This window comes from Drosophila virilis, chromosome 4 (genome assembly GCF_030788295.1).
Source record: "Drosophila virilis strain 15010-1051.87 chromosome 4, Dvir_AGI_RSII-ME, whole genome shotgun sequence".
Taxonomy (NCBI): Eukaryota; Metazoa; Arthropoda; class Insecta; order Diptera; family Drosophilidae; genus Drosophila; species Drosophila virilis.
The window spans coordinates 11169840-11194898 of record NC_091546.1 but is presented as its reverse complement, the minus strand read 5'-3'; the positions used below and the strand labels follow the sequence as shown (position 1 = coordinate 11194898).

At 41.1% G+C, this 25059-nt stretch overlaps 2 protein-coding genes across 2 annotated transcripts; one reads left to right on the top strand and one right to left on the bottom strand.

Moving 5' to 3' along the window:
• The first annotated feature begins 4437 nt into the window (after nucleotides 1-4437).
• On the top strand, nucleotides 4438-6153 carry LOC6627427 (uncharacterized). Its single transcript, XM_002052117.4, has 2 exons — nucleotides 4438-5926; nucleotides 6013-6153. Exons 1-2 carry the CDS (start codon nucleotides 4527-4529, stop codon nucleotides 6020-6022), a joined length of 1410 nt encoding a protein of 469 aa, XP_002052153.2. The 5' UTR covers nucleotides 4438-4526; the 3' UTR covers nucleotides 6023-6153.
• Nucleotides 6154-6970: 817 nt separating this feature from the next.
• LOC6627428 (ubiquitin-conjugating enzyme E2 Q2) lies at nucleotides 6971-8682 on the bottom strand. The gene has a single exon (XM_002052118.4). The coding sequence runs from the start codon at nucleotides 8568-8570 to the stop codon at nucleotides 7404-7406; it is 1167 nt and encodes a 388-aa protein (XP_002052154.2). The 5' UTR covers nucleotides 8571-8682; the 3' UTR covers nucleotides 6971-7403.
• Nucleotides 8683-25059: the final 16377 nt, after the last annotated feature.

Genomic DNA, 25059 nt, shown 5'->3' with positions numbered 1-25059 from the left:
CAGGGGCCAAGTCTGTGATTAATTAGCTTAAGTTAAAGTTGCAACTCACGCGAGTTTATTTATTTGTTATAGCGGTCTAAGAAATGGCCCATGCTGATTGTTGTTTTGCTTTACGTGACATTTTCAATCAGAGCATAAGCAGGAGCCACGCATTGCCGGCAAGTGAATGGCGCAAGTAGCGACAGGTTGCCCCCAATGACAACGGCAACGCGCAACGGCAACTTCAACTGCAACTTCAAGCCAATTCCAATAGCATGCAACGTAGGTGGCACTTGGACACATTTTTGAATTGCGCGCCCGTTGGCCAATTGTGAAACTTGGCCAATTGACTAACTGGCCAAGTGTCAAACTTGCCAAATTGAAAACGAAGTTACGATGCGGCTGCCGATTTGTTTATGCACCCTGCACATGCCTTACTGATTGCATATATATTTATACTCTTACACTGGGTATACACAATTTATGAAGTCAACAGGCATTTAACGATCCCATTGTATATTCTCTCAATAAATTTATTTTGAGTCGACTCGAAACGACGCTTAGGTTGAACAAATTCTTCTTCTATTTTGAATGTTTTTTTTTTTTTTTAAATTAAACAACTTATACAGAGGTCAATGTAATACGCTATTTGTTAATATGTTTGATTTGATTGTTTGTTTGATTATAATTCTCAAGATTTTAAAGGAGAAAAGGTTGGATAAAAGGTAATTGTGATTTCATTTTAATGCAAGGGTATTTAAGCTTCGGCGATACAAAAATAGCTCATTTTGCATCGTATTTATTTGTATTATTTGTATATTTTTGTTATTTCTGTATTTTAAATTTAATGAAATATTACGCGCACGTGTCAACAGAGCGATAAAATTTATTTACGCAGCACTGCGGGTCAAGTGAAAGCACATTTTGCTGGCATCTCGGGAATTCAGACGCTGTGCAGACCTTCAAATTGAATTTACGCCAGCTTCAGGAACAGCTTCGGGCTCGGGTCTTGGGCACTGGTTACTGGGGATCAGTGCCAAAAAATTGAAACTGACTGCTATAAAAATGGGCGTAGGGCATCCGCTCTGACACGCGGCCATATTTTAAATGTCAACAGGCGGCGGCAACTAACCGAAGATCTCGAAACCCGGCAGCAGCCACTGGAGCCACAACAGCCAAGGATGCGGCTCCGCACCGTAGTCGCCTTGTCCGTGTGCATCAAAAATTCAATAAAATACCATTAAATTACAAAATGAAGACAATTCATTTTTTTCCCTTCTTTCTTTTTTTTTTGTACATTTTTTGTTTTTAGTATGGATCGCTCTGGGGTCTGGCCAGATCTGTTTTTGGGGGATCGGGTTCTGTGTTGGGTTTATTATGCGCTGCATTTTGTATCTTTAAGCAGCAGCATTTAATGTCGCTTTGCAGTTATAAGCAATAAAATATGAAAATCTGCGCTTATAAATGTTGAAAACGACATTTATCGTAATATTTTATGAAATCAGTGAATATTCGGTGAATGGTTACAGCAACAACAGCAGCAACGACAACGCACGACAATGCAACATTGTTGTTCAAGTACCCCAAAAATTGACTTGCAATTGCATTTACTTTATGAGTTGGTTTTCTTAGGCAATTGATTGATGATAAATATTGGTCATTCATCTGTTATGATCGACTAGTTTGTTCCGAATAGCATCAAGTTGATTGGCCCGACAAGGTCAATAGTTTTGCTTGCTTATTAGGAATTTTCAATTTTTTTCTGGTCAATATCTTAATTTATAAAGCTGTCTCTCTGACTTTCTGACTGATCGACTTGTGAATGATCAACGTGTCTTTTGTGTCTTCGTTTATTCATAATAATTTGACACTGCGTCAGGAGTAAGTTTCGAATATTCTACACGAATATTGCGCAACTTTGTAGCTTGGTTCTTGGCTTAATGTGGCAAGGCCATCAAAGAAATTAGTCAGGGGGCATAAAAAAAACGTGTCCACCGCCCACAACAGCTACAAGAGATCTACACCTATTACATATGCATAATTTTGAGTGCTGCAAAAAGTCTCATAAACATATGGCCATTAGGACACTTCGACTAATGGCCCGGTTAAGCGTTTCAGTACAAGGCAGACATGCCCCGCCCCCCGGCAAGGCAGCTTAGAGGCCCAGGCCCACACAATTGCACTAGCTGCTCGTAAAACTGTGCGTTCGACCAACTTCTGCGGATGCAAGTGCTCTCGCTGTTGTTGCTCCTGATGCTGGTCATTAGGCCAGCTCCAGCTCCAACTCGAGCTTCAGCTACATTGACGACGCACACGCAGTTGAGTGATGCGCATTGGGGTCATTTGTGTCGGTGATGGGGCGTCACTTTGGGGCCAGAGCTAATTTCCATAATGTTTGCCTGGCACTGGAATAGTTCATTCACTCTGCAAATATACGAGATATGCACACACGGGTAATTTTGGAGCTGGTAATCTTGGGAGCTTGTGTGAGTACAAAGCAGCTTAAGTGAATGCCGGGTCTTAACACCTACCGACCGAGCAACAGGTAAAGTTGGTGTCCAGGCCCGGCATCTGCGCTTCACTTGTTGGCAATGGCAATTTAATGGCTCAGCAATTGCTGACCCGTCCGCTGTCTACAAAGTGGCCGTTGGCTCTCGTTGCACTTGGACTCTGATATCTGGAACTCGGAAAACATTGCACTGCACTTGGGGGCCAGCTCGGATCGGCGTTGTCGTTGTCTTTGCCAGCGCAACATGAGTATGATTTATAGTAGTTTTTGTGGCCAAGCTCAAGCAGCTTCTGCTCGGCCTGAGCCAAAGTGGTAATTCATAATGTTAGTTAGCTTTGCCTAGGGATGGACGCATGATCTGCTCGTTTTGCTGGGGATATATCGTGTGTCTATATAGTCGTGCCTTTATAGCAACATGCAAAGCACATAATTTTAGCTAAAAAACACGAGCTTTTCATTTAATCAATCAATTAAAATAATGTTGTTCACTATTAACATCAGGTGATAAAACTTTACGTTACTTATGTGAAATTAATCAACACTGAAAAGGATATACATTTTTCAACAATGTTGCAAACGGCTTAAAAATAACGGTGTATCAAAATGTTCAATATTTTTGAACAATAATGCGATCTTTTAAAATCTGTATTAATTAAAAAAAATTCTGTCTAATTTTTTTTTTTAATTTTTTATTTGTAGTATTATTATTATATTTATTATTATTATAGTTTCCAAATTTATAGCCTGGAATTTCAAATCTTTCATTCTGATCGGTATATTTTTTAAAACTTTTTAACTTGTTCGATTCCCAAGGTTCCCAAATTACCAAGAAACCAATAACAAATGCTGCAACTTGAATTGCTTTTTCTCAAATAATAATCCAACCTTGGTTGTCCATCTCCAATTGGGTCCGTTGTCTGTCCATCTTTATGTGTATCATTTTTCATGCCAGCGGCATGGATTTAGCATTATTGTATTTTATATTATTTGTGCTTAATTTGCCGAACTGCGTGCACCTGATTTCCTGAATGTTTTGACTTAACAGTGCGAAAGAGATGCAGATATAGGCAGACACAGAGAGGTGAGAGAGAGAGAGGGAGAGAGGATTTGGCTAGTCTGTGCTTTGCCGCCGGGCCGCATCTGCATCATCTCCTGCGCTCCTCGTTCTCGCAGACAAGTTCGTTAATTTGACGCTCGCACCTCGTTCGCATAAATTTCCCAAGTACCCGTTGGGGAGGGGGAGCTGGGGTGTGGCAACACTCCGGTACCTCTACGTCTGTCTGGTTTGGTGGGCAGTGGCTGGTGTTGCATGGTGCTTGGGCTATTAGCGCACAATGCCAACGCCTGCGCCGCCCACTCCACAACCGTGCCACCACTTTGGTCCAGGTTCCAGCCAAGTCTTAGCTTCAGTTTATGGTCATGCGGCGTTCCTTTTGTCAATTTCCAGACATTTGCCTTTAAGTGCAGCCACAAAGCGGCTGGCCTGAGATTTATGTTGTGCTGTTGTCATTTTAAGTTAATGGCCTGTAATTCTCTCTCTCTCCCACTCTCTCTTTCTCTGTCTTTCTCTTTCTCTCTCTCCCTTTTCTACCGCAGCAGCGTTTTTCATAACTCTTTGCATAACCTGACGATCGTTTCTTTGCGTTGCCAATTGGCGGCAACTGCAGGTGAATTTGCGCTTAGGCAGCTTGCTAAATTTATGATTCGACTTTTAAATTGGTTTATGGAAATTTCCGTAGCACCCTCACCCACACACACACCCACACACACACACACACAAACACACACACTCATGCACAACTATAATAGTTATAGAAATTCGTTAAATTTACATTTGATCAAAGCTTTGCAAGTTATCGAGGCTTCTTGACTATCGATCAGAAAAGTCAGCGAGTGTTTAACACTGGGCGCCTAATTTGACATTAACAGCACTGACAAACATCTGCTCCGGTTGTCAAATATTGAAAAAAATTCCTAAGCTGCTATCAAATCATCTGTTTCTATTTGGACTATTTTCGTTGGTGTTTCGTTCAACAAAATGAAGCGTCACAATGCGAAGGCGATTGCGGCAGCTGTTGCAATTGCCGCAGCCGCTGCAGCATCCGCTGAAGGTAAAAAGAAAACAGAGCAAACCAAGCAAAATCTGAACTCTTCGGCGCTGTATGTGGATGTGGTCAAGAATATGTCCAGGCCAGAGTCCTCGCCACCTGCCACACCGCCACCGCCAAAGTTTACCATATTGCGCGAGGATTTTCCAGCCTTACCGGGCACCCACGAGGATTTGCGTGGCAGCAGTGCAGCCGTGCCGGATGATTGGACAGCCATGATAAGCGACGATGATGATGATGAGGTGCTGCAGCCGCCGACACCAGACAGTGTCAGTGAGCGGGCGATATCCGTGCTGGACTCGGAGCCGGCGCCCGATTTACTAGTGGAGCTGCACAGTAGCGGCAGCAGCAACGGCTGCAAAAATAATTCATATTCCAGCGATCACGAAACGCTTGATAATGAGCCGCCAACGGTGGCACTCGTTGCCGCCACCACTGATTTTAATAACAGCCCCACCGAGCTGTTCTCCCCGGACAGCGATGCGTACCAGCAAAACTACTTCGAACGACGGAACAGCGGCATCTTTGATAAGCAGTTCCTCACCGTAGGTGTGGGTCAACGCGCCTGGAGCCGACAAACGTCAAACAATGACACAACAGCTACCAACATTGGTCCGCCACCTGGCTTTGAGCACATCAAATTTTATGGGCGACTGCGCACCAATCGCATGGGTGTGCCGCTGGGTGGCGTTACCTTTGACATAACGCCGCCGCAGGGCAGCACACGTCGCTGGGATAGACCGGGCAGCAGCATGGAAGGTGCCTACGGCCTGGCCGGACTGGCTAGCAACTTAGAGGCGGCGCAACAGAATCCGCATCTGTTGTCGCAGATCTTTGGCCATGAGGCGGCTGGTCTAAATGTGGATGCGCATTGCTGTGCCTGCGAGGCGAACAAGCTACACGCCTGCTTTGCCGGGCCGCTGCAGGGCGGACGCTGTGCACCACATGAGGTTAACTATGATGTGCCGCTGCACTATCGACGCGCTGGCGGGCAGGACTTGCCGCAGCCCAAGATAGATCAGATGGAGGTGGAGCTGTTGTTCTTCTTTTTTTATACATATCCGGGCGATATGATGCAAATGCTGGCGGCTGCGGAACTGGCGGAACGCGGCTGGCGTTTCCACATTTATGAGCGTCTCTGGATCCGGCGTCAGGCGGACAATCCACACTATGTTATATGCGGCTACCAGGAATCCGGCGAATACAATTATTTCAACATGGTGCACTGGAAGATACTAGCGCGTCATTTTGATTTGATGCCCGAGCAACTGGAGCGCACCATTACAAAGGCCGAGCTGCGCGAGCAATATGGCTATCACCCACAGATGAGGTGAGGAGTCATCGCTATCCTCGACAGTCACCCATCACTAATCCACTCGTCTTGTTTCCCCTATTCCTTATTCTCCCCCATGTTAGCTTCTTCTGAGACGGGCTTTGTCTTGGCGCGAAGATTTATTCATTCTAGTCGGGTCCTATTGTTAAACAAGTTATCTAATCTATAGGACTTTTCACCATGATACAATATATGTATTTTCATACATGCACATGCAGACATAACGGTGTTTGAATGGAAAATTCAATTTTCCTCAAGTTTCAGCATAACTCAAATCAACTGAAAGCGTGCGATTATGAGAATGTAAAAGCTTTTAATAATATTTTAATCTAGATACTTTAAATTTATAAAATAAATTATGCCCCAGTCGATAGTGTTCGACGAGCTGCCTTCCTATTTCCACTAAAAAAAAATATGAAATATTTATTTATTAAATATTAAATTTTTAATTTAGCTTTTTATACTCTTGTAGAGTTTTACTATTTTTTTATGAAATGTGAGATCTCAAACACCATAAAGTATATATATTCTGGATCAGTATCAACAGCCGCATTGCTATATTGCCCGTCTGTCAATCTGTATGTTTCTATGCGAAGGCTACTAACTTGAATCATAGTTTCTTATTGTTTCTATCACCAAGGGAGTATATAAACAGAAGTAGAAGCGATCGTCCATATATAAAGTTCTTATATAACATCTTTGCTTTAAAATATATCTTGACCTAATTCGGCATTTAAGAGCTTTGCTTTATTCTTTACCTTTGATCAAAATAGTGTACAACGGTTAAAAAGATTTTGCATGGGAATCTTTTACTGATATTATTAAACGTTTGTAAGAAAGGTATTCTAAGGAATGTTCCTATGTAGTCTTGTTATACCAAAAGCTGTGATTGAATTTTAAGTACAGGGGCTGGAACTATGGCAAGACATGCAACATTGATATTTCTCGAAATACGAAACGACATTTTCATTTTAGACGAAATCTCGTTTTTATTTTTTGGAATTGTTATACATTTAATTTTGACAAATGATTTTCAAACAATCCACCAAGATGGAATAGTTCTGATTTACATTAAAATATAATATATTTAAAATAAAGAGCATATTTATTAATATTTTATTTAGTCCATGTCATATTTGGGTTTCCAATTATTCATAATTTTGTCAGCTATGAACCCGAAGCGTTCCTATTAGAAGGCAATAGCTGTATTTACGACAATTTATTAATAAATTTGTTTTCTTTGGAAGCCACGTAGAAAGTTTAATTAAAAAAAATGATGTTTCTCCATACATGAAATGATTTTAATTACGATGAGTATGCATCAAAATAATATCGTAATTGTTGATGGGAATGTTCATTGTTCAGTAAAATATTGCAAAGCAGAACTGAACGTATATAGTGACAGTTATGATGATTTTTCTTTTTTTTATCAATTGCTTGGCTTTTTGTGTACTCTGTGAACACGGTTCGAGATTTAGCCATCCATCTTGGGTGGAGTGAACCAACCATTCTTTTCATGAATCTGCACCATCGATTTGAAACTTTGCTGGGCACGTGCCAGACTGTAGTGGGCCTGTGTTAGCTTCTTGGTAGCTCCGAATTGTATGCGCGCCTTGCCTTTGACCAGCGTAGCGGCTATTTGCATTATCAGCGCCTCGACAGTGTAAGCAGAGCTCCAGCCCTGTGGGGTTAACAGCTCCATGCAAATGGCGCCACCGATGAGCACATAGCCACCAGAGATGATAGGATGAACGACACGGACAAATGGTGGTTCGAATGGATATGTTTCTCTAAAGAGGGCGCTGAACTGAATACCGCTTGCGCCTTCGTTCTCTTTTAGCTGCAATAGATCACCGTGAAGTGGACTATCCGGATCCACAGAGTTGAGGCTTATGTTCCACTCGTAAATGGAGTCGTTGACCAGCTCAATAGAGTATGTTTTCTGTCTGAATGCATCTGATCGATAAATATCGCGCAGCTCCTTCATCAGGCGATCGGTGGCCTGCACGGAACTGCCAACGCAACCTTTCAAATGTTGCTGTCTTTGACTTTGACGCAACCTTTTAAGCGTCGCTAATTGTTCCTGGTCCATGACATCATTTGCGTTAGCTATTTGAAAGTTTTCCATTGCCAAGGGTAAATTTTCATCACACTCGTTAGCCGCCTCGCTCTCACAGAAGAAAGTATCATATTCCTTTGTTTCATTCCCATCAGAATCGGAGTCGTTATCCTCTTGACAGACGGGCAGCTCCTGCATTATCAATGGTATTGTCAAATTATCAATATCACTAGGTGGCGCAATGTTGTGGAAACGGCACAGCTCGCGAAGCAGCAGCTCAACCTGAATGATTACGTGGTTGTTCTGTCCATTAGTGTTGCTCAGTATTTGCAGGGCTTGCACTATGCTCGGCTCGTCCTTCTCGGCGAACCAAACTGGCGGCGTTGATGGATACGTCTCCGTAATGTTCGCATGGATATCATAATGCTTGCCATTCTTGTCAATGAATCTGCACAAAAGCTCGTCCAGATTGGCGTTGACTATCTGAAACTGCAAGTGATCTCTCGGGAATATCTTTTCCAAAGTTTTGATTTCAAGCTTCAGTGTTTGGAGGCACGCCATGTCCATTGTCAGTTGTCGCATCTAAGCCCTTTTTTCTGGTATACAGCAACAGTCTCTTCTATCTATTTTATTTTCTTATTTTACTGCTAATATGTGTTTGCAATATGTGTGTGCTTGAATTAAAATTATGAAACTATCGATAATGTGGGATTTTGATATTAAAGTGTTGGATAACTGACTAAGTCGATATATTTTTGGGCTATCGATTTTAAAGCATAATCGTTTTATTGGGCGACATATTTTCAATTTTATTTAAAAATGTATAACTTTTTCATTTAACAATTAACTATTAGAGAAAAGCTTTTTAATGTTTTGGTTCCTGTTGTTTTAGTATTATCTTTTAGTCTGACCTTCTGATGTTTGTCCTATTTATAGTAGCCCATCCAAGCCCATCCAAATACCTCTATTATTACAGCCCACTCTTCTTTGTCTTTGCACCGTTGCATGTGTAGAATATATATAAGGATTTGTAATGCTGGCCAGTGGCCACACCTTGCAGCTAAGTATATCCAACGGCCAAATCCACATGCCATGCGCTCCTCTGGCAACTGCTTGAAATGCCAACACAGAGACTGTGGCCAAGCCTCGAAGCCCAGTAAAAAGCGGCTCATTAGCAATATGGAGCAGTTGGCGGCACCGCTGACCAAACGAGTGAGCGACCACCACACGATCTGTTGGCCAAGTGTCGCTTTGCTCGCTAATTGCCACGTAAATTTGCAACCATTTTTGGCAGCTCATTAAATTTATTATTAAAACAAAACGCTGGCCGTAGTTAATTGCCATCAAATTGACATGCGAGACGACAGCACCCGCCATAGAGTTGGGCCTGAGTCGGAGTTGGAGCCGAAGCCGAAGCCGGGCCTGGCCAGGCACAGGCTCATGCGTATTAATTGCCATAGAGACTTCATAATTTCATGTGGAAAAATGTGAACGTTAGGCGTGCACACAACAACAACAACAACAGCAACAGCAACAACATCAAATCCAAGCTGTAATTTAAGCACAAGACTTTAAGCTGAAAAGTGCATGGGTCTGCGAGCTGGAGGCTCTGTCCAGTTGTTGGTTTATTTATGGCACAGCAAAGTTTGATTGAAATGTGTTGTCTGTGAAATTGACAACTGGGTGAGATTTGTACGGCTGTTGCATGGGTGGGGTGGCGGTGCGGGGGGTTCCAATTAAGCATGAATCATGCCTCAAGCCGCATGCTCCCAAGAGTTGCGCAATTTAACAGAGCGCTCTGATTAATAAGCCGCCCGCACATGGACGTAACCTCAACCAGGCATTAACCCCTCAACGTAACCTCAACCCAGACGCATGCGCGCCAACAATTACCGTTACCATGCCCCCAGTCTCTGCACAGTTCTTGTAGTTATTATTATTATTATTGTTGTTGTTGCTGTTGTTGTTGTTGCTGTTGTTGTTGTCAACACGCTCGTAACTTGCAATCAACTTAAGATGACAGTGAAAATGAAGCATTGACGCCTCGCACGTACCACGGAGGATACGGATACAAGTTGCAAGTTGCAGTTGCAGTTGCACATACACCGCACACCTAGCATAAAGGCCAGTGGGAAGCCATGCCGAACGGCTTGCTGGCTGGCAATCTCACCTGGAAAAGGTGTTGGGCAATCAGGTTTTCTGCTTTCGGTGCGAGTGGGTACCAAATTAGACACATTTTATTATTAAAATCCACTTGTGTTGAAATAAAACACGACTTTCTGTGTCGCATATAATGAAAATATATGGCAAGTTAATACCTGAATTTATTTATCACCCATGCGCAGGCCAGGCCATGTCGCACCACGCCAATTCGCCAGCCGGCCAGCCAGCCAGCCAGCCGTCCAGTCAGATCAGGCAACAAGTTTCATTGGGATTGCTGGGACTGCAGCTGAAAGGCGCCAAAGGGCAGCGCTTAGTATGTAAATAATTCGATATGGTCATGGGTCGGTAGAACAGTGTTGGTTCCGGGAAATCTAACTTTTTTCAGCCGCTTTGATTCCGATCCGAATTAGCTGTGGAAAACTCCGAAACTTGCGATGAGGCATGGGCTTAAGCCGTGAAGCACCTAAAAAGTATCCTGGATTTGCAGACCTGCTGCAAATTATTTTATTAGATTTTGGATTAATGGTCTGACTTGTGAAACTTAGCTTCAACTGCCTGAATTTGAGTTGGCAACAGAGCTAAATGCTGTGATTCACAAATGGGAATGTTAAGCGCATTTTTCGAGATCAACGAACGTTGACATCAAGGATTTTGTCATAGCACGATCACTGATCGCTTTCATTCAAGTCTCGTCTACGCTCTTTGCATATCAATTCCTCGGCTCCATATGATGCTAATTGGCAGCTTCTTCCTTTTTGTCCAAGCAGCCAAAAATTTGTAATGTTAATTGCTCTCTGGCGAACTCAGTGATCTCTAAAAGCGATTTGCATGCAAAAGATCGTGTCAGGTATATTTCGATTTCGACTGGCTATTTCTTTGCTTATTTGAGTGATATCGTTCACTCTTTTTTTCGGCGGCATCTCTCAGCGAGTTCGTTGTCTCATTCATTGGCGTCGTCTGGGTGTCTGGCATGGCGACTGCGACTGCGACGTCGACAGCATGGCAGCACGGCAGAGCTGCGTTATGCCATAGCTGATAGTCGGCAGAGGCAGAGATCATCGAGAGAGTTCAAAGACACAACGGTACATTCAACCTGGGTAAACGACAAGGCCACATTGACCACGATACGGTCCACACACAGAACACACACCCACGTGGGGCAAGTCAATGGCCTGGCCGCTGGACGAGGGTTGATTGAACCTGGTGGCTAAAGCAGATGCTCAGGCTTAAGCTGTGATGCTGTGACTTTGCCTGGGGCTGGGGCTGGGGCTGCCTGCCCCAACAAACGGCAAATTGCAACCGAACCAAACCGAATCGAACAGTATTCGAACTATGAGCGCGATTTGCAATTCAGCAGTAGAACAATGGGATCTGCCGCTGGATCAGCCGCTGGTCACAGCATCCGCATCGGTAACTCGTCTTCCCGTAACAATTTCCTTACTTATGCAGAATGTTTAACGGTGGTTCCATCGCCCCCTGAAGCATCGCCACAACAACCACAACAATCACAATCCCAACCATTGGCCACTGAACCGTCAAAGCAAAGCAAAGCAAATCGAGCAACAAAATGTAGGTGGTATGCATTTTAAAGCAGTGAAAGTGCAAGAACCAAACATATATGCCCCGTTCATTGTGCCCGTTCGGCCAACAGATACGCTTTTATAATTGCAAAACTTCAATGCAGTATTTTTCTTTTTATACACTGCATATGGTACTTAGACTTCTACTACATAGATACATATATATATATATATATAATCTTACCTAAGCTATTTCAAATACGCGCCAAATTTGTCAAAGCAAAATTTGAATTGAATTTCTCATGGCAGCGGCATGCACCCATCTAACCCCACAAAATACAATCCAACCCAGCCCAAGCCAACCCAACTACCACCCCACTCCGCACTGCTGCAGATTATGTAAGTTGCATTAGCATAAATGTGATTGATCTCGCAGTTTGTGTATTATTTGATTTTTATTGATTTACGAATGAAATGCAAAAAAATGCAGTTGCATTTGCAGTTGGAATTGCTGCTGCTGTTATGAGTGTTTCTGCACCGAATTGGCTAAGCCCCAGTGGCTTATTGGCTACCCTACAATGGCTTTTAAAGCGCATTTATATACTCATGCACACACACACACAGTTGGAAGCCAGGCTTGAGTCTTGAGTTTGACTTTGTCAGAGAAATGCAGCAGAAAATTTAATTTGGCATCTGCAACTCTCATTGCAACAAAGCTGACCTGCTTGGTCCATAACTCTTCTGTGTATGACTGTGTTATCCATCGTTTGGGGCATTTACATGGCATGCACATATTTAATAGGCTTTTTGAATATAACAAATATACAAATATGCAATTGGACAAAGCCAAAAACACAGGTGAAATTTGCATGATTATGACAAAAGATGCGTCTATTTTCTGCATTTGCCTCCCGAGAGTTCAAAGCTCTTTAACGGAAATGCGAGCGAGCACATTGATTTTCTTCCTAGATGGATAGCCTTAAATATCTCCATTCAAATTGCATATGATAATAAGTACCATGTAGATTATGCAGAGTTTTGTTTTGATTTCAGTTCAGTTTGCATAATATGGCCTGTGGCATGATAGCATAGCACAGTTTTAGGCGCTTTCTTTTAATATACCTATATTTAAATGTAGATATTGCTAATTACCAAAGTCATCATTATGCCCAATGCACTATTAATCGAGGCATTATAACGAAGCAGCCGTATTATGTCCAGATAGAGATAGCCTTTACTTACACAGCATTGACAGCATTTGAAATTGAAAATGTTCAAGAAGCGGTGGTCCTTGGTCTTAACATTACGAAAGGAAATGATATTTGTAACATCTCAATTTTCAATATTCTTCTCAGTCCTTCTCAGTCATCGGTACAAGAGTTGTAAGAATTTATCCGTATTCTAATCCCAAAGGCCACAAAACTCAGAGGCTATAGGCTACCGTTCTTTGCCCTATAATCTGATCCCTATGACATAGCATTGACATGTATATGGCATCTTAACAAGTGTAAGTGCCAAAAGCCCAAGACTTTACTTTTTATTTACTTTGTTAAATTTTGGGGGAAAGCGTGGGGAGGTATTCAAATATTTCAATATACTAGATCTGTGGCTGTATTCTAGAGTGTGTAGCCTAGAGTCTATATAATTTCTGAAATATGGTTCAAAAACAGCATATCGATGTCGATTCTTATCGATTTTATAAACACGAGGCAAATTATTGATCATAGCCCGTATGATCGCGACATTATCGGACACGGCATTCGGATATGGCTAAATCGACTTACACGGAGAACTGGCTAGTTCCCGATCTAGCTTCCGAATCGAATCTGTAGCCGATCCCACTTAATTGAGATGGTTCAGGATATATTTTGTAGCCCTTAGCTCTTATTAATTCTGCACTGAATTCTGAGTACATGTCATATGCGCCCCTTGTTGTTTCATGTTGCATTATTAGCTCAAGTCAAGTGATCGCATATATTATGTTAAGCATATAATTTAGGTTTAATATATATATTTTAAGCAGACACCACTCTTCAGTTTAAAAGTCAATTAAAGCACACGCGCCGCCGGCTGACACCTCAGCAGGAAATATAATTGCCGCAGCCCAAGCGCCAGTGCAGCACGCATTGTTCTCCCTCTGTATCTGCTTCTCTCTCTTTTTTGTTGCTTTCTGTCCCCCTCTCTCTTTCCTTCTCTCTTTATTTTGCGCTGGCACTCTCTTACGGTCTCGCTCTTGCTCTACTGCCTGCTTTGGCATTCTGCATTCGTGCGCACTGCTCATTGATCGAAATTGAATTGGACATAAATAAAACAAGATCAATCAATTGATTTATTTTGACATGTTGCAACAGCGCTCGCTCCGGCTTCAGCTCCAACTGCAACTCCAGCTATAGCTCCAGCTCCAGCCTCGACTTGGACAGCTTTGCCTGCTGCGCCTGCGCCTGTGCCTGTGCCTGCGCTGGCGTCTTTGCAATTCCTGTCACCGTTGGCTGGCGCTTTGCGGCCGGTTTGGGCTCCTGACTCTCGGCGGTGCAGTGGGTCTCATTTGCTTTGTCGCTGGGGAGTTTTGCTTTTCATTCGTTTTCTGCCTTTTTATACCCTTGCAAATAGGTATTATAATTTTGATATGAAGCATGTAACAATCAAAAGAAGATACCTGCGACATTATGAAAGTTATGTATTCCCAAACAGAACCAGAAATCAAGTTGATATAGCCATATCTATCTGTCTATCTCTTGGCTTCTATGCAAACTATTTGGGACCGGTTTGGAGCCACTATATCATATAGCTACCCCAAGAATGATCAGACCAAAATTAAGTTTGAATATCAGTTTGACTTAGCTCCTTATATATAGGATATATCTTACCAACATCAGATTAATATACTAAGTTGGGACAATCTATCGGAAAATGAGTATTGGCATGAAAACATTTTATGACTTTTAATATTTTTTTTTAACGTTTTCCTCACATATCAGCAAGCTCGTAAGTGATAGTTCTACAAGGGAATTCAATCTTCGGCGTGACGAGGCTAGCCGTTTTTTCTCATTGTCAATTGCATTTGCAACTTGTGTCTATTGTTGCAAGTTCGCGACTGAACTGGCCGCTAAACTCACCTTGTATCCACGCTGGTGGGCCGGTTGCCGGCTTTATTAGCTTGTTCTGCTGCAGACTTTTTGCTTCTTTGGCTAATTTGTCGCCGCACTTAGCGGGATTTCTCGTTAATTAATTTGTTTATTAAAAGTGATAACAGAAAAATGAAGGTCAATTGCATAATAAGTTTTTTTTTAATATAAATCACTTGAACTTGACTATGAAATACCCTGTAAGCTTTAGACAACATTTCGGCACAAAACTTTTAACCTTTAAAATTGGAAAATTGTATTTCTAAAGGTAGAATCGTGGGCTTTGTTATTTTCACATGCCCTATTTATAGCTTAAAATTTAGATAGACATTGGTTTGCAAAGGGAGAAGTCCTGCCATTGCATACCTGTTATAAAAGACGATCTTGTTAATTAATAAGAATTTAATCAAGTAACTACTGTATTATTTGCAATATCTTATTATCTGTAGCTAACGGTTATTATATTTTCAATAACTTGTATTATGAATTAATCATGAGCTTGTTTCTCTTGGAGTATCGACTGATTAGCCGATAAAAATGGGACGATGACGAACTTAATTGCCTCGCATGTTTTGTGACACCCGCCCACACACACACACACACACACACACACACAGACCAGCCTCCAATTGGAAATAGTTTCTCTAATTTCCAATTCAAAGCCCACCTATGCATAGATGAAAGTGCGCCCATACGCAGGCTGAGAGAGAGAGAGAGAGAAAGATCCAAGTGCAACTCCTGAGATTAATTGTCTGCTTTCATTGGCAACTGTTACCCATTTTCCCAATTTCCTCAGCCAGCGTCACGTGTCACAATTAAAGTACGGCACCGGAGAGTGGAAATGTGGAAATGTGAAAATGAAGGGCTGCCTGGCAATCCTGGCATGACAGCGTTTTATTTTTAAACTTCCGTTGAAGATACTCTGAGATCGCTGAGAACGGCATGGAGAAAGTGCATCGCATGGCTAAAGAAAAACAATATATATATGGTATATATACGTAGATGATAAATTAACTTAGAAAAGTCACGAGTGTCAGGGCGTGAGTGTAATAGCATGAAGTGTACACAAATGCCTAAGCATATAGAGTGGGTTCCATTGCAATAGACATACATACATATACGATGTGTGTGTGTGCATGTGTGCATGTGTGTGTGTGTGTGTGTGTGTGTGGGGGGGCCTTGATTAATGCACTTGCAAGGCATCTGAGCTGCATGGCACGCCTTTTCAAGCCCACAGCCTGCCTCTAATAAAGTAATTTACTTTACTAAATAGTTGCCGGCAGCGTTTCACCTATGTATTTTGGCCAGACTTTAACAAGATGTTGGTAACATGTTCTCCCCCCCGACTGCCACCTAATATACCCCTCCTTTAGCTCTGGCCGTTACAAAATTAGCATTTTAATTGAAATGTCACGTCGCTTGCCAAGTGCCAAATGCGTTTTGGGCTCAGCTTTGCGTTTGCGGCTTTGCCAGGCACGACACGCACTTTTTCATACATTTTTCTAGGTTCCCTCAATTTGTTATTCGGCCTGTCCGCATTGATGTTTTCATTTGAACGCGACTGATGTATGGCATTTCAGCAAATTTGCCAGAGAGAAAAACAGAAACCATTCCAAAGTCTTCTTACTGCAACCTATGCTCATGCTTCAGCTCCAATTTAATGCATTTGCTTGGGTTGTCTGTACCTAGTTTCGGGGCAATGGATCGGAGCTTGATAAATGCCTGGCAGCAGAGACGTCAGCTAAAGTGTCAAATGTAAGTCAAGTTGAGTAAATTGCTTGTATTCATTAGTGTACTCAATCGAGTAGTCCATTAGTCAACATATTCAATAAAAGTGTGTTTAACAGGTTTAAGCTTTAAAAACAAATTTCAAAACATTCAAGCACTAGTTGACTATAGTTTATGTCGAATTATACTAACTCTAGATGGAGGGGACTGGTCATAAGTGTGCGACGAGGAAATCTTAAGCGTTTTTCGGCTTATTAGACTTTAAACTTTGAACGCTTTTGCTTGGATAACTTAGGTGTTAAGCTTAAATTGATTGCTGAAATATTAACGAGAAATTAAGGATATTTCGGCATATCGAAAATTGAATACCCTTGTAGACTTTGCCTTACGGCTTTCCAGCAAGGCTTGTAAGTGCTGAACTTCACGTAAATATCTTGGAAAATAGTTTTTTTTTGCAAGAAAAGTATTTATTGTCGAACGAATGCTCCCATGGCAGCCATATGATAAACTGATCCAATTCGTCGGTTCAAATACATTTACCGTCCATAAAGAAAGAGTTATTCGCATAAATATAGACAGACTGACAGACAATGTCACCTCGGCTGTTAATGCTGATATAGAATATAAATACTTTATTTGTTCTGAGATGTTTCCTTCTACACTTTAAACATTTCATAACAAAATTATGACAGTTTCTGTAAGGGTATAAAAGCGTAGATTTTCCCTCTCCGGGGAGAGGTAAATGCACACAAGCACATGTGAAACAAGATGAGCATTGGTGTTAGTGAGCAGAAAACTAAGCCAAAGAGACCATTGGGATTTAAAGCCAACTAGATCTGAGAGCAGTTGCATCAGCAGAAGCGCCAGTCCAATTAGAAACGTGCATAGTGTGGACACAAACCTCCCACGCTGATTAGCATTTTCCCAGCCCATTGTAAAACAAATACCAATTGATTGGGTTTTCCATAAATAATAATGAATATTACCAATTCAATTGGGAAAACAAGAAACTGACTCTGACAGTTGCACGGCAATTGGTTGGCTTCATTATCGCGCTATCGGCGAAAGGTGACAGTCCTGGGAAATACAATTTTCCTGTTTTGCTGCCTGCTGTCTCCGCTCTCCTGTAACATCAGCTCTAATCACTTTGCAGTGAGCACACAAATGTTTCCACTTATGAGCTGCACTTTCCCCCAAAAACTGCGCCATTTGGTTGCCCATAATTATTATTTATAAATATAATACAATGCTCACGTGTTGCGGCTAAATCTTTGTACCCCATGCCAAATGGATTTGTGTCCCCCTTTTGGTGTCCGTCATCGCTGTGAGTTATGGTCTATGACTACCTCAACCTCAGTCCCTGTGCTCATCTCTTGCCATAGGCAGTTTCCATTTCGTTTGGGCTGTGTTTTAGTCTCAAGCTATCTGGTGTTAATAAATTTTAACGTTTTATGCATAAATTAATTCGATTACATATTAATTATAAGGGGGTTCCGTTAAGTCGAGCAGGCATTATGTGCGGTAGCAGCGTAGGGTTTTTTAATGTCATTATTTATAGAGCTACACGTGTTATGATCGCACTCCAGGGGCCAAAACTATTGATGTAAGGATTACGCGAGGTGAGCTACATTTCAAATTTATTGGGGCGAAAGAGTTGGGAATGTCAAAAGTGAATGTGTTTGCAATGGGCTGCACACTTTTTTTGTCATATTCAATATTTTTTTTTTCTAATTGGGAAACAAACTCTGTTCGACTAAGGAAATTTAACAAATTGGTCGCATAGAAAAGGAAAGAGGACTTTTGATCGAGAATTTATTAAAGAATTTGTATGCAATTTTCAGCTTTTCGCATTTATATCAAGTTTGGGTTTCAACTAAATTTTTCTCTCCGTGTTCGTTTATACTAAGTTACAACTAGATATATCTTGGGGCTCCAACTGATGTCACATGATCTATGCAGCATCTTTCGCCTCATTGATTCAAATCGTATTCGTTTCGCGTCTATTGATTAACGCATTGCAGGTTGCCCATAAATCTTGCCTAACTGCCAGCCACGAGTTATTTATATGTAAGTGTGTATATATAAATAGGTATATTGTGTGAATTTCAATGCCTGAATTTCTTGTGCATTAGTTACACAATCGATTAGCTGCGCTAAATGTTCAATAAAAATGACTTATAACTAGGTTTATTCCATTCTTTCTATTGGACGTGTGTGTGCCGTGCCACATGCTGCCAGCCTGTGGCACATTTGAAAGCTGAGACTCAGAATCCACTTATTATATGAACATTTTCTTTAAATAAAGTTTTCACTGCTTATTACATCAAAGATCGTTGCAGGTGAGCCTGTCTCTTGTGTTTATGTGTCCATTGTTCCCCATATCAAATGACCCAACTTTTATTTTCAAAAACTTTATGCCATTGTCTTTTCATTGTGGGTGAAAGTACTGCCAGAAACTGACTCGCATGAGTACGGTACGAACCTAGTATTACCTATGTCATTAATAACCCATTGAAAATTGTGTTAATTGTTTGGTCGGCCAGCAAAACAATTGCCAAATTACACCATCAATATCAACGAGAGTCTATATGCAAATATAAATGCCAAAAAAGTGCTCTACTCGAAAGTGTTTGGATGTGGCATACCCTGTATCTGTTTTTATAGGGATAGTGTGAGAAAATGCTGACAAACAATTCCCAAAAAGTAAGCCTTTGTTGTTCATTTCAGGCTTGCTAAATATTTAATATATATACACATTTAATTTGCTCTTTCCGGTTTCTGGTGTTGGACACGTATACCATTACCTGTTTCATTAATACAGGGTATACACAAAACAAACTAAAAATAGCTTAAAATTAGCTCAAAGCGCAACATCCGCAAAACGACCAAATAGTAAACAAGTAATACAAAAGCTAAGGCGAAATGTAAATTTAAATGTAAAATGTAAATGCAATTGGCAATTGCAGGCGCTCCAAGTGCGTTTAGTGCAACTTTATTTCGATTGCGAAATGCATACAATTGGCAACAACAACAAGAAAAACAACAACAACAGCAGTAACAGTTAGTGCAACAGCAACAAAAACAAATGTCCATATTTGCATTATGTGTAGCGGCCAAAAACAACGCATTTTGGCCAATTGCAATTGCAATACCAATTCGGTATTTATTGCCTGACATTTGCGCCAACGTGGGCCAAACAAACAAATGGAGGCGACCTGTCCCCATCCTGTCCTGTTCTGCGTGCCGCCCGAACAGCCGTAGTTCCTCCTCGCCTCCTCAGTCTATCCAGTTCCCGATCCGGCTAGTTAACATGTGTTTTTCTATGTCTTCTGCACCTGCGCACCGTCCAAATTTACAATTGCTGCCATTTTTGGATGCGCCAAAGATGAAGATGTCGACAGCATTGTTGTTATTGTTGTTGTTGTTGTTGTTGTATTTGTTGCTGTTGTGGCTGAAAGTGAAACGTGTAGCTTGTGGGGCCCGTCAATTGGCCAAGCAGTCAGCCAACAAACTGCCTCCATATACGTAGCATGTGTGTATGTATAAAGAGAGCGAAACGAGCTATGGAGGTCAGCGCTCATCGTGCGATTCTTGGAAGCCAGCGACATTACAAGCTGACAAACTGTTGGCCATAAAGCACCAACGAACAGTTCAACGGCAAAACCAAAAAACAAAAAAAAAACAACAACAAAGAATCAAACAATTGAATGAACTGAAATACAGATACTTTAAATACCCTCTAAATGGAAGTTTTAGAACTATTTTGAAATTGGTGTCGTTTGAATTTGTCGAATAGATCAAAATTTGTAGATTTCCTAATTATTTTCATACTTATACGAATCTGTTACTCTGTCACACATGCGACCTCTCACACTCTTGCTCTAATATTCTCTTACGTTTTTTGATTTGCTTTTTAAGCGATTTTCGGACAACAAAGTGCTTTGTAAGGCTGCCGTAGATCCTTACAAGCTTCTCAATATTGGCAGATCTAACCACACCAACGGTTCTTATAGAAACATGAACTTTGCTTACCAACTATTTACAAGTTTCTAGTTCAAGTTGAGAGTACTCTCTGTAAAGTATGGAAAGCAACACGCAACATAACAAAGTTCAAAAGGAAACAAGCTGCACGAACTCAAAGTCAGCGCTGTAGACGAATTCAGAAAGAGGAAAAGAAAAAAAGTTTCATTTTATTTTACAAGCGTACAAATTAAAAATGCCCAAGTCTGCGCTTTAATTAGTCAATCTCGCGCCAAAGCCCCAGAAGAGCCAAACGGTCGGCGGCGACGCACGAACCAAAAAACCAAAATGCGGCAAAAACATCAAGTCGAAATCGGAGTTGGAGTTGGAGTTAAAGTTAAAGGCGGAGACCTGGCGACAACTTTGTCTGATTGCTGTAGCAACTTCTTGGTATTCCAGTAGGGGGAGAGCTGGTGCCACTGGCGTGCGGTTGCCGGCATTGACTTCCGTTGCAGTTCAAATCCAAGCCCAAGTACAAGTCCGAAAACTTGGCCACTGGCCAGACGACACTTGTCAACGTTTTTAGTCTAATTTCATTCAGCGGCGGCGGTGGCGTGCCGTGACTTTGGAAATGAAAATGTTGTCCGAGATTTATGCGTCAAGTTTTCTTCAACGTCTGCCTGCCACTTGCCCCGTGTGACACAAGGCAGACGGGAGGTTTCGTTATTTTGGGGCTACATTTTACAACTATATTTCCAAATAAACTTGGTTGTTTGGCTTTTTATGATAGGCCCGCGATCTCAATCATAATTCTGTGGAACTTGTAAATGGAGTAACAAGTGAATATCGCCAGCCTCAAGCATGCACTCGACCTAAAGCTACTGAGGCAGCTCGCGTTTGTTCTGATTTCAATGGTTTATGGCCAACGGCTTCTATGAATTTCGCTGGCTCTCTTAGGCCGAAGAATGAGATATTACAGCGTGCGTTTAAATTAATTGCCTAAGATGCGAGCTCAGATACACGAAACGTGACTTAAAACGGGGAGCCACAACCTGACGAGGAGCCACAATGCCGACTACAAGTGATAACTTCTCAGCGATGCTGTTGCCTAACCGTTGATAGATGGCGCCACATAAAAAATTTAGCACACGAGCGATTGGCAAATATCGTTGCTTTTTATAACTCTTGCATTTTAAATAGGCTTTAAGTGCCAACTATGCCAGGTTTATGAACGCAGCCACTTGATTAATAGTTAATTCAGCGATTTTTATATGCTTTTAGCGTGCCTTCCAACAGATGGCGCCACATGCCAAATGTAGAAGCTAAACACTGAATGACGAACTGAACAACAACCTGTCGCTGTTTTGCCTAAGCATATAGTTTTTCACTCAGTAATAGGCATTCGTTTTCTTTCCATGAAAAAATTCTATTATCCTCTCTAGTATTAACAATTTTCATGCTAAAAACCCAAACAAACGCCTGCATACTACTTGTTGTGTGGGCGTTTGCACAACTTTTCGAAATGCATTTTTTTCGTACCGTTTTCGCTACCGTTGAAATTCACACGCATAGCGACAAATCAAAATTACGATTCTGAAGAAACAAATTCCACGAGCTGCTTTTGTTTGCAATAGAAATAATTGTTACGGCTTCATCCAGAGAGCCACAGAGCCAGCCAGTTCCATTGTCCGGAACACCCAAACAGGTAGTGAGTGAAAACTCAGCCTCTTATCGCTACTTTCAGTTTTGTGGGCTTTGTTTGGGCTCGTTTTTGTATTTTGGTTTTTTTTTTCATCTCTTTCTGCGCCCCATTGATTTGCCATTTGAGAAGAAAGACAGCGCCGATTATAACCATATCCGTGGCAATCATTTGGTTTGTGTAAATTGTTTTTTTTTTTTTTTTTTGTATCCGTGTGTTTCGCTCTGTGTGTGGCAGAGTGCAAATTGAAATTTCGGCTTAAAATCTGCGGCGGGAAAGCGGCTAAAATTTTCGAACGCATTGTGCGAACAGTGCGTTGGGGTCAAGTGGCGAGCGGGCAAGTTTGTTGCTTAAGTCTTTCGTTTTTTTTCTTTAATTTCGTTTCTTTTTTTTTTTTGAGCGCTGTCAGCGCGCTTGTCAGCAAATTTGTTAAACAAACTGAAATAAAATAAAATGAAATGCAATTTTTTGTACGTTGTTTTTTTTTTCGGCCGTTTAATTAGTGGAGCAAGCATTTCGTTCTGCACAATTAAGGCGATGGTTTGCATTCAGCGAACAAAAAAATAATAACATAAAACAAGAATGGAAAAATTTAATAGCCAATCGAAGCTTGAATACCCTTACCAGATATACCCAAGAAAATTAATTTATTGACAATTTGTTGCACTATCGATCTCGTGTAGAAATACTATTATAAATGTATTAAAAGTTTTAGACAACTATTCTTAATCTTTTCTTATTCCGTCGTTCCGAGCTAGTTCGGCATATAAGATCTGTAAGCCGTCCTGAAATGAGTTCCTCATTTTAAGATACCCTTGGCAAGGGCATAAAAAAGAAACCGAAAACAGCGTTTAAAGGCGGCGTCCGCTGTGATTAAATCAAAATGCGTGGACAGGGACAGGCAAACCAAATCTCTTGTAAGCCATAAACTGCAAACTCATATGGAACAGGAGCAGGCGCTGGAGTGGGAGGATGTGGCGGCGGCGGCACAGGCTCTGCTCATGTCATTTAGCGCTTATTGTGTCTGCACGTCTGCTCGAGCTATGGCCGAGACTTGAGGCTCGTTTAACCCCTGAGTGGGCAGACGCGCCTGTCAACTTTGTGCCGTAAATTAAACCGTAAAAACAACAACAGGGCAACAGCAGCGGCCAGTTTCCAAAAAAAGAATATGCCTACATGTACAATATGCTTATATTCGAAATTTAAGTAAATACCGCAACGCACGCTACGTGAAAAATCAAAATATTTTCTGGCACGTCATGCTGCGGATGCGTTACGCTCCAATGTTCCAATGCTCCAACGAGTCGTCACTTGTTGACTGACCAAAAACTCATTTCATTTCAGTTCAGTTTACTTCATTTCATTTATTTTTTCTGCCTTCCATTCGAGTGTCGTGCGACAAGTGCCGCAATTGAGTTGCCTGTAATTGTCAACAGGCGTTTGTATTGCCCTCCCCTCCCACCACCTCCCTCTCCCATCAACCTCTTCAATGGACGGTGGGGGGGTGACGCTGACTGGCCTGTCACCAAGCAAACCACAGCCATTGTCTCAACGAACAGGTGAAGTTGTTTTTTTTTTTTTCGGTTTCGAGCAGTGAAATCGAGCGCAAAATGTTGGTTTTGTTTTGATCCCCTCGTCTGCCGTTGATTTATGGCCAACAATTTGAGCAATTTCATTTTATGCATTAAAGTGTTTTTTATTTATTTTTTTTTTTGTTAAATTTAATGACAACTGCTTTGCATGTCATTTCTGGCAAGTTGTTGGCTGTCACATGGCCCCTGATAGCAGATAATTTGACTGTGCTTCAAGTGTTTGTCAGCTAAAAGTAGATTTATAGGCATAACTATCGAAAAAATGAAAGTATTCGGCTAATAATATTGTCGTGCTAATCTTAACTAGTTATTTAGCCGAAAATACAGCTGGATACCAGGCAGTTCTACTATTCAGTAAGAAAAGTTAGTCTTCTCTTTATGAATATAAAAAGTCATTCCAAATTAAGCGACCATTCTATAATGCAATGAAGTACATTGCACAGATCAATAAATAAGTTATTCCAAATTGAGCTTAATTTAGAGAGTCGATCAATTTAACTTACTGGACTTTTAAATATAATCTTTATTGGTTGCAAAAGAAAGGCGTGTCTGACGCATAAAAAGATAATAATTGGGACAGAAAAAGTTAACCATGCTTAAATTAAAATAAATTTGATAACTTGTTTCGATTTGCCAATAAGAATTGCAAATAATTTATGTAAGATGCGTAACTTTTAAAGAGTTCGTTTCTTCACATTTCAACAAGAAATACACTTTGGGAAATAGCGTTTTCATAAGAGGATCGTTAGGTGATTCGCATTTTCTTTCTAAATTAACCCAAACCAGATTCTGTATTCCTTGCATTCGTGCGCTTTTGCAGAAATCGAAGCTATTTTAGCCCACTTTTAAGACACTTTAGCGTGGTTTCTCTGCCAATTTGCATGCCCTTTAAATAACTGACAACAAGAACAATAAAATTCGTTTTGATTTTACAAGTATTTCACTTTGATCTGCATTTCAAAAAATCACGAATTGAAAATGCGTGGGAACTCAATTTTTTTGCGTGCGACGAGCAAAGTTTTTATAACAAAAACACAACAACAACAAAAATACCGAATGTAAATTGCAGGTAAGAAAAGCTGAAAAACTAATCGCACAAATATAAAAGTGAGTTTGACAATAAAAAAGTTTTTTTTTATTATTTCTGTTTTATTTTTTTTTTTATATACCCTGAACTCATTCAAAATGATTGGAAAGGGTAGAATGGTTAAGTGCAAATTGATTTCAAAGGCAGAATTATATTCGATGCCAAAATAATATATATTTTTGATCAGTATCAACAGT